A 12,971-nucleotide genomic window follows, 5' to 3' on the forward strand; every position below is an offset into this window, starting at 1 on the left:
CCAGCTCATTCCGTTTCAAAGATACACGGGAGATTCGCGATTCGCGCGAATTTTTCCGCGTGCTTATCGCTGGCGAGCGCACGGAGGTCGGTGGCGCGCAACCGCGAATTTTTGACGACGCGCGACGGGGCGCGGGCAGCCCGAAGCGGGCCAATCGGTGCCGGCCGTGGCGGCGCTGCGCGCGCAGGCGTAGGGATACAGGATTCGTCGAGAGAGTAAAAGAGAGAGAAAGAGAGAGACAGAGCCGGCTGGTCGCGAGAGAGGAGCCTCCCTTCCCGTTCGTCCGTGAGCCAGCCGCGCGATCCCTTCGACTGGACACTGCGCCGCTATCCAGTTCCACCACGGCTGAGATACTCCGGAAAAGTGTCGGTTAAAGTGCTCGTTTACGTGATCCTGCCCACCGGCTACATCGCTACGGAAAATGGTAAATATCTGGACGCGGTGGCAGCGACGGCCGCCACCGCCGCCGCCGTTCCATCGCTGCCGTCGTCGCCGCTGCCGCCGCCGCCGCCGCTTCGCGCTATTCATATCTGCGTGTATCAACGCCCCTACGAGGAGAGAGAAACATCCGTAAATGTGACGGCGAGACGCGACGCGGTGCGATAGTTGCATAGTTCGACGGGCAAGATCCCGCGATCAACTCGACTCGACTCGCCTCGACTTGACCCGGTTCGGCCCGGCGGCCGACGACGGCCTTTTTGTGGTTATGGCCGCGAGCAGACGCGCCGGTCGGCCATTGCTGCCCGGCTCGCGAGATACGCCTCCTTTCTCGCAACGGCGGCGCCCAGAAGAATCTCACGGCGTCGTTTCTCCTATGATCTCGCCTCGCCTCGTCTCGTCTCGTCTCGCTTCGGCTGCGACGGCCACGTATCACGTCTCGTCCGACTTCATTTCGGACTCCCTCGGATTCCGATCGTGCGATGACGATCCTGCGACAGTGTGCGCGGAATCGCCACCGCCGCTTCCAGGAAACGTATGATTCATTTCCACTTCGGCGAGCCGACCAAACGATCGGTCGGTCGATGATGACGGGAAATCGCGCGTCACCGCGGCGTGAGATCGCACTTTTATGTCTGAGCGATTGCGTTTCCTTGCTATCTATCTTTCCTCTCTCTCCTTCTCTCTCTCTCTCTCTCTCTCTCTCTCTCTCTCTCTCTCTCTCTCTCTCTCCGCTGTATATATATATATATATGTGTGTGTGTATGTGTATATATATATGTATATATGTGGCTGTGTTCGTCGTCTTTCTATCTCCTCTTCCCTTTGCCTTTCTGAGCGTTGCACCCGATTGCAACCGGTGTCACTCTTACGGTTCCGTTCCTGCACCACCACGAAGATACGTGCCTCGCGGCACGATCGCGATTTATCATGCGATGTATAGGGACGCTTCTATAAATATATTAAATTCGAGTTAACTGGGATTTTGGGTGGCTTCGTCTCTTTTTAGCTCCGTCTAAGATAAATCTCGATCTACTCCAGGCGCATGAGCGCGGCGCGACGAGGGGAGGGTTTAAAACGCGCCGAAATTACCGTAGAATATTCTCCATTTCGAGGATATCCTTCGTGAATGTCGCGACGATCGCCTCGATAACACGACGTAAAAGGTAATGGCTCGCCAAAGATACGGTGATTCGATTCGTCATAATCACAACATCGTAATGGCGCAAGCGTATATCTGTGCATGCCATATGTGTGTGTATGTGTGTTTATTTATTTATTTATTTATAAATTTTTTTGTTGAGAAGAACAGCCTACGCGCGCTTCGCTTGGTTATGATCTTGGGTATATTTATGTGTCAATTTTCCTTAAATTACATAAGGGAAGGAGACGGCGTGTCGTGGCATCATATTAAAAATATAATTGGAAAGAGTGAACCTGAGAGTGGTGAAAAGACTATGTTCGAAAGCGATGACCATCCGTTGAACGAATCCACATTGCTAATTGGCCAATTAAAAAATTTTTTAATTGGTAACTGTATAAAATTTCACTGACCGATGTGAATGAGTGCTGTCAGAGGAGAGGGGAGAGCTCTCCCTTATTTTAATTTTCACGCGCGTCTAAGTAGGACTTTCACCCGTTGCTCCGAATTTTAAATAAAAGCACATTTAGACGATTTGTTTTTTTATCAAGCGCAACGAGCCCCACTGAGTGATCAGTGTGCAATTTTGTATACTTTTTTGTATTATTATTACGCGAGCTTAATGGAAGATATAAATACTGTTGATAAATTTAGTTAAAAGAAAAACTTCTAGGGTATGAAATAAGACGTTGGATGTATCGGTATTAGTTTGTATCGATTTGGCAATTTGGAATTTTTGAAAATTAGGAATACGCTTAATAAATCGTATTATATGAACAGGCTCTAAGAGCAAAATTTCGTCGTCGCGTTTCGCGAAACGATGGTCGAAGGGCGTCGGAGGAGATAAGAAGCTAAGAAAGATCTCCGTCGAGTATCGTCTTCGTTCGCTCGCAAAAGGAAGCGCCCCGCGTTTTATTTTGGTCGACCGCTTTTCGAATCGCTTGTCGCACTATCCCCGATTGATTCAAACCTTAATTGATGATTCCATCCTCCTACCGAGATTGTCGACAATTCGTTGGCAATGCTCGCGCGTTATGTCTCGACACATCGCGATCTACGAGATTTGGGAACGATCGATCTTTGCAATGATAGTGAAACTACTAATTCCTAATTGCACCGCAATCTGTTTTTGGCATGAACGTGTTATATACTTAGGGGAGGAGAAGAGAAAAGTTGCGGAAGCTTAATACGTAATCATCTATACTCATTTATTTATTTGTATGATGATAATCGTAGAAACATGTGCTATATAGAATCATGGAAAATCTCTCGCTAAATTTAATCTTTCTCGCATTCGTGTGTTCTGTATTATCTTCAAAATTACGATTTACGAAAAAAAATGCGTGAATTTATAAAAAGAATGCGGAGTAAGTCACGATTCTTATCAAACGTTCATTAACAATTCCTAATTAATTCAACTGAGCGCTCTTCATTCTTTCCGCGATACTCGTCGTAATGAAGGTAACGATTTAACTTGTGTAGTTATCCAACTCCGTTAATTAAGAATTATGTCTAACTTCAAATGCCGACGAGTTAACGAGAGTTCCGTCAAAGAATAACGACTTTTATTTTAACGTCGTATCATTAAAAGATAATTATATGCCGTTTCGCAGCTGACGCCGAAAGTAGAGAGACTCTCCACCACTAACGACCGTCCTCTTCTTTTTATTTTACTTTTTAATGAAGAGCTTCCATTGTCATAACAGTATAACCGGATCCATTTTCCCGTAATCCCAGCTCGTAATTCCTGAATTCGGTATGCGCGAGAGACTGACGCAACGAGGGAGAGTCCGCACAAAATTGCGAAACGAAGGCGAGCGACGATAACGGAAGCGTCCAGTTTACATCGCGAAAAGTTGCAACGCAGCGCAGCGTGACGGCGACGGCGGCGATGACGACAACAACGACGACGACAACGACGATGATGATGGTGGTCACGTTCTTTTATCAAAACCACTTGCTCGCACAGATATAAATAAGACCGTGACTATCGGTGCGCTATCACGTCGTATCGCCAGTTTACCGTTCCCCATCCATGCGATTAAGCACGACCTTAACCCTCTCGCGGGTGCCCTTTCGTCGCCCTTTCGTCGCCCCGTCTTCCTCCCACGAAGAAATTTACATACTCACGGGAATAATTATAGAATGATGTATAATTATCGAGTTACGTGGTAGCCGTCTCGCGACACCAAGTAAGAATTTATTATATCCGTGTACAGGGTGTCTGAGGAACGTGCGAATTTTCTGAAACGAATTCTTCGACCGACTTGAAGTCGATCTTACTTTGGCAAAAATGTCAATAGTTTTTGAACTATAAAAAGTGGAACTTTCCCCTGAGTTATAATAAGCGGAACTTTGAACTTTAATTGGAAATTTATCCATTAAAAATTTTATGTACGGGATGTAATTATATAAAAAAAATTGGATGATTGTGGTGACAGCGAAATCAGCTCCAAATTGACGAAGGAATTTAATACTGAAACTTTCAATTCTTTGGAATATTCTGTATACGATTTATTGCGAGTACGTACATCGAGTGTTTTCGATATCTGGAAATCTTACGACGAACAAATAATCTTAATCTCAATTAAGATAATAGAACAATTATATTATTATTTCCAGGAATTATCGAGGAAACGTATAAAGTGTTGAGTTTGCAAAACTTCATGAAATTCAGAAAGAATCAAATGTTCACTGAGACCTTTACTTTTTTTTTTTTTTTGTTAATATAATCGAATTCTTTTTTCCTGAAACGTTCACCCGACGTCCTCGGTGAGGAGAGCCCGCTCTCCTCGCGAAACTGTCCCCTTCTCCAAACTGCCAGCTCCCCCCTGGTACCCTCTCGCACCTCACCGCGCCTCAACGATGACAGTGAACTAGAGAGAGGCGCGATGCACGCCACTGTGGTGCGTCGACAGCAACGGGAGAGGGAAAAATTCAATGAGCCTGTAAGGAGGTCGGTTATTTTCTTGCAGGCCAGCGACTCTCGAAGTTCACTGACGTCTCGCGTTCACGGCGGCAACGGCGACGACGATGGCTGGTTGATTAAACTCTTTGCCATTCACGATTTCCCCTGGGAGGCATCGCATTTGTCGCGTCACCTTTTGAAACGACGTTGCCTCTCGATCGAGCCTCTTTATCGGTGTAAAATCGAAAAAGAAAACTCAAACCGCTCTCATTCGATAGATATTCGCTTTAGTTTACTTGCCTCTTCGCACATGCCCTCATCAAGATAGATGTTAAAAATTTCTATCAGTTGATTATTTAGTCCATAAAGCGATAAAGAGTTAGTAAATAGGCCAAGAGAAATTTATTATGTAGTATATCTATGTACAATATGTGACGAAAGAGAAAGAGAAAGAGAGCAGATTTCTACATATTTTTTATTGATGAAATTCAAAAGATGATTAATAACACGGATCGTAGCTATCTATTATGTGTTATTTATCGAGTTGTAATTTTCAATTTGCAATTCTCGCTGTAGTCCGAGATATCTACTTAATCGTATGCATATTTGCATATTAAATGTAGAAGGCGCAAGAAAACGTGGTTAGAGGACGAACAGATTTATTGATGAATCATCCTCCGTTTGACCTTGTGCATAGCCTGTGAGAGGGGCACAACACGCCCCAGAAGAGGGAGTCCCCGACATCATCCCTAACCGCCGTTCCCTGTTGCCGCCCCGTCAAGATATCGACCCAGGGAATTGCATCCTCTGCGTTCTCTATCGGTCACCTTCCAACTGTCGCATTTCTCCCGCAGGACCCTTCTCGCACTCCCCGATTCACATCCGCTACGTTCCTTCAATCATGCAGAACGAATGGCGATACATTAGTATTGGCATTGGCCTCCCGGAACATCCATATTTGAGCTATGTGCCATAACTCTCGATTATGAATCGCATCGTGAATCCTTATTCATTTGCTCTTGCGAAATTCGAGTCGAGATTCTTCTGCTTCGTGATTTCAATGAAACTGAATATCGCTCGATAATTTGACTGCCATGGGAAACCTTACACAGGAATGTTACATCTATAATTTGAATCTAGGCGGAATGCAGCTGTTTAGAATTCTCGATTAGATATTTATTATAATTAGAAGATAAAATCATTGTCAAAATGCCATATCTCTCAAGAAAATATAGACCTTGATTATGATGCGGCGGACCAAATGATGTGTTCACCCTTTGAGTGCCAATTTCGCTTTCATGCATTTGCCAGAAGTGAGGAAAGTAATTCAGATTGATATGAAACACATTATATGCGATGTGGAACAAAAAATAAAAAAAAAAAAAATAAAAAAAAAAGGAAATAAAGTAGACTCCTCGTAGACTTTTCGATGTTTTTTATCGCAGTAATGCTCCATTGCAATTTCAAAATTGATCGAAAACGATCGCTCTCTTTCATGTGAGTTTAAATCTTTTTATTGAATTGTATAATTTAAAGTTGAGATTGTCCGATTTGGAGGAAGTGGTGAAAGTATTCTTGGCTATCAAAAATTTCTTTTGGTTCGTTCATGTCCCGATATCAAGACAATTCGACATCGCGGTCGTATTTCACGAATTTCCGCGATGCGGGGGGGGAAAGAGGGACGGCCAAAAGTTCGTAGCGCGCGGCACGTGTCCGAGAGCCAGGGGATAACTTTAGAAGTGGTTCGTCGGATCTCTTTTAGCGTCAGGATTCGCGCGTGGGAAGAATTTATTTCGGTAGCGCATCCCCCACGTATTTTGCCCGCGAAATGGGCTTAAACGGCCTGACTGACACGGCAGCACGCGACGTGTGCCGATCGCTAAATGCCTCTACGTTATCGTGTCGTGATATCCCGTGCCCATGCCAATCAATCTGATTGCTGTAGAATAACAGCCAGTCGAACGGCTGAAATTTGTACGACTCTTTGCACGACTGTTCGTCGCCACGACGAATAAATCCATGGTTCTATATATTCGAGCCATTTCGTAATAAAACAAAGATTAAAATAGGTAAAATATCGAAAAGTACTCGGAGATTTTTTGTAGATAAGAAAAGTAAAATAAAATGTACACAATAAGTCAGCATTATTGACAGTCAATAAGTACTGACTATTGTGATCGCTTCTCTCTCTCTCTCTCTCTCTCTCTCTCTCTCTCTCTCTCTCTCTCGCGCGCGCGCGCGCCCACACACACACACACACATCTTACGGTAATTTACATTTGTTATCAGGCATCTGGAGTGACAGTCGCGGACGTTTGCAAGACAACGTACGAGGAGATAAAGAAAGACAAAAAGCACCGATATGTGATTTTCTACATCAAAGATGAAAGGCAGATAGACGTCGAAGTCATCGGACCTCGTGATGCGGTTTATGACGCCTTCCTCGAGGACTTACAGAAGGGCGGCAGTGGAGAATGCCGTTATGGCTTGTTCGACTTTGAATATACTCATCAATGTCAGGGTACTTCCGAGGTATATATATATATTATATTTTTGTGTAAATGTTACTTGATAATTATAACGAATGTTTCTGGAAGTACATTATTTTAATCATTCTTTTCTCAGGCATCCAAGAAACAGAAATTGTTCTTGATGTCGTGGTGTCCCGACACGGCCAAGGTTAAGAAGAAGATGTTGTACTCGAGTTCCTTTGACGCTTTGAAAAAGTCGCTGGTTGGTGTGCAAAAGTACATACAGGCGACAGATCTGTCGGAGGCCTCCGAAGAGGCTGTTGAGGAGAAGCTTCGAGCTACTGACAGGAATTAGGAGTATTCCAGCGAATCCCAAAACCCACTATTACGAGATAAGAAAAAGAAAATCAAGTGGAATACAGTACATCGCGAATTAACTTCCCGGAAACAAAAAAAAAACAATGCTCTATACTGTCGTTGCATCGAGGGTTCACGTTTTTACACATTTTTCACTTTTAAACGAGACCGATTATCAAGTATTTTGCGCTACATATGTTTAGTCATCATGGGAGCGATTATTAGCAAAGGTAAACAGAAAGGAAAAAAAAAAGAATCAACAAAGGGCCAAGAGTCCCTTTTCATACCACGGACGTTGTGTGAATCTGTCTGATATAATATTAATATTATACTATATTATTATATAATTATAAGATAATTGTACAAGAATACAAAACAATTTACAGTCAAGCAGTAAGATCAGAATTATTAGATTTTTTTCTCACTGGCTGTACAACATTTAAATTAAATTCATTTCATTATGATTCCTTACGATGTCCTGTCAGTAAACCCATTATATTCCCAATATCTCCACACGTTTATTATTTTGAAACTGAAACTACTTCGAAAAGGTATGAATAAAATTAAGAAAATGATGAAAAAAAAAAAGATATTTGTCGATAATACAGCTTTCAATCTTCATAGAACTCGCTGAAGCAAATCCTGTACGTAACAAAATTCCTGCAACTGGATTCGACTGACGATACAGTCCAAACGATAAAAGGCAGGTTTTCTTCCGAACTATGTAGTGCTTACCGACGAGTTCATTGTGGATATACTCTTGAAATCTGATATCTATTTTATATTGTTTTAATTCCATAAATAATTCGTATAACTGTAGTATAAATTTTACAATGAAATCTTGAGACAATAAAAACTTGTCAACTTTTTTGCGTTATATGATTTTTATGAGTAAAATGACCGATTATGTACGAATGACACATCTTAGTCAATGAAAATGATTAAGTAATATGATGGACAGCGGTAATATTTTAACAAGATAGTCGTACCAAATATACATAAATTACAACAATCCACTTTATGTTCCTCTTCGCATTTTATACATCACTTAAAATCTACTGTTGTATGTTAGAACTGAGATACACAGCATACTTAATATTAAAGATAATGCCTGTGCTCGATTGTACGCTGATCTGTTTGCATCCGATGCCAAAAGATAATGCTGCGATATAGATGACAGCTGTACAACTATAAACAACATTTATTATTAATTTTTATCTTAAAAAATTTTTCTAATTATAAGTTTTTATGTTTCTTAATCCTTTACATCCTCATACATATATATAACATACTTGAAAAAAATCCATAATTTTATTCAAGAATAACATAGAGATATAATACTTATATTTATCACATCTTTTCATTAAAATTTCAACAGCTCTTTTTATAAAACGAGAGTTATTTAAACACATTGCAATATTTAACACAGAATTTTTCAATATATTCGTGAGAGACACATGTTCCTCATTGGATATAAAACAATTGAACAAATGATATGTAATTTATTTTTCTAATTGTCAACTCTGATGAGAGTAATTTTTGAATTTTGAAAAAATTCTGACGACCACTAGTCTGTTTAAGTCAAAATGTCATGTGATATAATCAATTTAGCCTATACTATAATTAAGGATGTAAAAGCTTAAGACCGAGCAATTAGCCATGAGAAAAAAAGATTAAAATAGAACCGTCATATTCACCTGTTATTTTGTTCTTCTCCTGATCGCCATCCGTCTCGATATTTTCGCTGGAATCGACAGCTGCAACGTGCAAAATAGGACGCGGTATACTATCACGTGCAATTCGAGTTTCCTCTTGGACGTATCTCTCCTCGCAATCACTAGTTCGCGAACGCGAGGAGGAATGAGAGGCAGAGGCGGTGGATATATGCGAACGACTTATCTTTATTACTTACGAGCTCCTTCGGTGTGAAAGCGCAGTATCTCCGAGGGGCGGCTCCATCCGTAACGATTTCTGGACAAAACGACCGCCTCGTAATGGGTCGCCACGTCCAACCCCGTCAGATTGAAGGAGCGAGCGTGCACCGGGCTACCGGTAACGCCGTCATCACCAGGTATATACACTTTGTGCCATTCGCCACCAACACCCCTCTACGGTATGTAAAGAAAAGAAAAGAGGTAATGATCTCCACGATCATACTTAAATCGATTTTTAAAGGGCAAAGAACCGAGGATAATATGACGATGTAATATTAATATCACACTACATTTTTATGAGATGTAAAACATAAAGAATAGAACAAAGAATAGAATAGAAAAAAAGAATAGAACAAAATTAAAAATAAATAAAAATTAAAAAAACTTTTAATATGCAACGCAATATTATGGAGAAAAGGCTAAACGTAACGAGCGAAACAACAAAGCGTTGTTTAGCCTTTTCTCACTGTATGTACTGTAAAAAAACAGAATTGTTATGTTAATTATTTTTTGTATCATTGGCTGTACGTTTAAATTAAGTCCATCTCATTATGACTTCTTGTGCTCTTCTCAGTAAAACTGATTGTACTTCCAATATTTTTCACTTGTTTATTTCGAAACCGAGACGAAACACAAGGGACGATTTAGCAAGAAGGAGAAAATAAATGGAAAAGAATATTGGCTGATAAAGCAGCTTACAAAGCCCACCGCAACGGAAAATCAAAAACAAAAGTTACTTCAATATTCTACATTTTGTTCTCTTTTGTCTTATCGCGGATTCGGGGAGCGGTTAAAACAAAAAACGTATTTTATAGCTGGAGATTCTAGTAATAAGCCGCCGGGCATTGCCTTTTGTTCAATTATTCCTGCGACCGCTCTTGCATGCGCGGCAGCTATCAGAAATCGTAACGTGAGCAACGCACGAAACCAACGGAACGGACGGATCCCACGCCTCGTTCACGAGACGTCGATTTGGTTCGCACCGATTTTCTCAGGATTTTGCATGCACGAGAGGCTGTGTACTCTTTATCGATCGACGACGATTTGGCTACCTCACCCTGTATTTGCGAAACCAAAACTGATAGTCGATGATGGGACTGTAACTGTCGACTTCCCAGATGAAGTTGTACGACGTGTTGGACGTGCTGCGCGACTCCTTCTTGAACACCGCCGGATTCGCGATCGGCGACAGTTCGATGATCTCCTCGGTGGTTCCCAAGGCGTTCGAGGCTCTGCAAATGTAGGTGCCATAATACTCCTCCTTTACATTCATTATACGTAACCTGCTAATGAGATTGTCCTTGTTCAAATGATGCATAAACAAACTGTCGATGTGCGAGAAGTCTATTATTTGCAACGCCTTGATTGAGTCATTGTGGAAGTACCATTCAACCTGAAATCAGATTGCTAAGTTACCGCGATCCGCAATTTATCGTAACGTTAGTTTTTACGATTTCTCGTTGCGAGGAATAATACTGTTTTCTCGCCGGATCGGCTGTCGAGTGTCGTGGCAGCAACATAGTCCTCCCTGATTCGCGCGCTTCTTTTTTTGCGGGGAAATAAAAAAAAAAAAAAGGTACGGTAAGTCACGTTCCCCCACGAATCGATTTGTCACGTGCGACTGGCTTTAAGGGATCACGGTGAGAAATTGCTTGGCAGATAGGAGGGCCGGTTTCATTTAGTTACCGAGCGTGAGGAACTCGTTGAAATTTAAAAGATGAGTTCTGCCGTAACAGCAGAAAAATATCTCGTATTTGTATTGGAGACACGATTGATCGATCGTATCGTATCGGGGTGCTACGTTATCGTATGACGTAAGAGGGAAAATTTTAATCACGCGTTTAAGTTTCGGTAAGCTCGGTGCGTGAATTTATTTTTACGATACGTGCACGAGGGAACGATATGTGTGTCGAGGACTCCCGTTTTGTCTTCCAAAGTATTTTACGTCGTTTCGCAATTAATAAAGGTGCCAAGATCATTCGACCGGGACATGTGATTATAATTTTTCATCATTGGCTCTCGAAAGGGGCGAGGTCTTTATTCTTGCAAAAATAAAACTTTTTTCGCACTGTTTTTCGACTAACTTATTTCTCGTGGAAAATCCTGATTTAAGGGTTGCATTTTGCAACAGTATATTAGAAACTGTCTACAATTACGTCATTGTCTCCAGTGCAAAGTCCGCATTAGCGGATGTAATTAAAAGTCCGATTACGTCACGCCGAAGTGACTCGTAAATACGCGCATGCGCGCGTTCTTCGTAAGTTACGCGTTAATTATTGTTCGACTGTTAATTAATGCGCAATCACGCTTTATTGACGATCTTAAGAGAAAGGTAAGCCTCACCTCTGGCATAGGCCACGCAATCACCTTGCATTGTAGAGATACTCGCATCCCTATGTATGCGTGCATCCATGGCTTGTCCACGTGTATCTCCGGCTTATCTGTATTTTTGTATAGACACAATATATTTGTACACAATATATAACGTTGAAAGATTATAAAAGAAATCGTAGCTCGATTGTGATTAATAATCTCGTTCGAATTAATTGCTTTACTGAGATTAATTTTGGCCAAATTCTAATTAACTTGATCGGCAATTTATTATCGATCAATAAAATTATTTAAAACAAAATTTCAAATTATACAGTTCATTATCTGATTTAATATATTTTATTATTTTATATATAAAATATTATAATATTTATAAAATATATATAAAAATTAAGATTACAAAAATTAAGATTATCAAATTAAATTAAAATTAAAAAATATCAATTCTCTCCATGCAATGAAATAAAATAGCAAAGTTATTGAAAAGTTATGATTGATAAGTCATTGAAGTTTGACAAAAGTCATCCTTAGCCATTTAATTAAAAGCAAGAATATGGCTGTGTTGTATGTTTGTATGTTTAAAGTTCTACTTTTGAGACATGAAGAGAGTAGTTTCAATATTGCGAAAAGCTTGTTGGTGCGCCGGGAAGGTTGATTAACATCTGCAAAACACTCGTAGCAACAGTACAATCAGCATAATTGACTCGCTCATGCGTTTGATTGGAATACTAAAGGGAGCAATCTGCAGCAATTTCTTAATTATCCTTCTAGGCGGTGCGAAGAGGTGTAGGGCGTGATTTGCATGACCGTTTCGGTCGTAATTAAACTCAATTAATCGCGGATGCTCCCGAAACGACTCTGTAAAGCCCAACTACAATTATATCGAGCACACATGCGAGTAGTCACAGCGAGATCAGATGTATCACATTTTAACGAGGATACACCGAGATACACTCACATCTGATACGTAGGTCTATGTGTCCTTCGGCGGGATCGCCGATTCCATTATCGGCGACGCAGGTATACCTGCCCGTAAGATTCTGATGGTCGGCATGAAATCTCAATTGCGGCCTGGCGTCCAATAACGGGATTTCTCCATCCTGTGAAGAAGAAGAAGAAGAAGAAGAAGAAGAAGAAAAAGAGACAGCGCGCGCTTTATCACCCGCGACAACATACGACCCACTTCAATTTAATTGACTTATTGTCCGATCGAACGTTTCTGCCGCGCGAGGAATCCCGCAAAACGGACGTCCGCGTTGCGTCCGGTTCTCTCTTTCCTCTTTTTTTCCCCCCGCATTTTCTTTCCCTCCCCGTCAATCGAGCGATTTCCCATCGTACTTTGACGCGGATCACTGGTAATATCGTTGGCACAATGGTATATCGAACAGTCC

General features: G+C 41.4%; 2 protein-coding genes across 3 annotated transcripts in view; one reads left to right on the forward strand and one right to left on the reverse strand.

The window, feature by feature from the left end:
* Positions 1–220: 220 nt before the first annotated feature.
* Positions 221–7,779, forward strand: tsr (Cofilin/actin-depolymerizing factor homolog tsr). The gene is made up of 3 exons (XM_025219805.2): positions 221–424; positions 6,777–7,019; positions 7,113–7,779. The coding sequence occupies exons 1-3, from the start codon at positions 422–424 to the stop codon at positions 7,311–7,313; spliced, it is 447 nt and encodes a 148-aa protein (XP_025075590.2). The 5' UTR covers positions 221–421; the 3' UTR covers positions 7,314–7,779.
* A 535-nt stretch (positions 7,780–8,314) lies between these two features.
* The window catches only part of LOC105432987 (limbic system-associated membrane protein), a 35,294-nt gene continuing 30,637 nt past the window's right edge, over positions 8,315–12,971 (reverse strand). For both annotated transcript variants that reach the window (XM_089080785.1, XM_089080786.1), the window contains exons 5-10: positions 12,539–12,680; positions 11,593–11,690; positions 10,307–10,642; positions 9,228–9,423; positions 9,013–9,072; positions 8,315–8,503 (exon numbers count right to left, since the gene is read on the reverse strand). In XM_089080785.1, the coding sequence (XP_088936911.1) occupies positions 8,364–8,503; positions 9,013–9,072; positions 9,228–9,423; positions 10,307–10,642; positions 11,593–11,690; positions 12,539–12,680 (972 nt within the window). In that variant the 3' untranslated portion in view covers positions 8,315–8,363. The remainder of the gene's footprint in view (positions 8,504–9,012; positions 9,073–9,227; positions 9,424–10,306; positions 10,643–11,592; positions 11,691–12,538; positions 12,681–12,971) is intronic.

The sequence above is a fragment of the Pogonomyrmex barbatus genome, unplaced genomic scaffold, assembly GCF_055798465.1.
Source record: "Pogonomyrmex barbatus isolate J1 unplaced genomic scaffold, ASM5579846v1 scaffold4, whole genome shotgun sequence".
NCBI lineage: Eukaryota > Metazoa > Arthropoda > Insecta > Hymenoptera > Formicidae > Pogonomyrmex > Pogonomyrmex barbatus.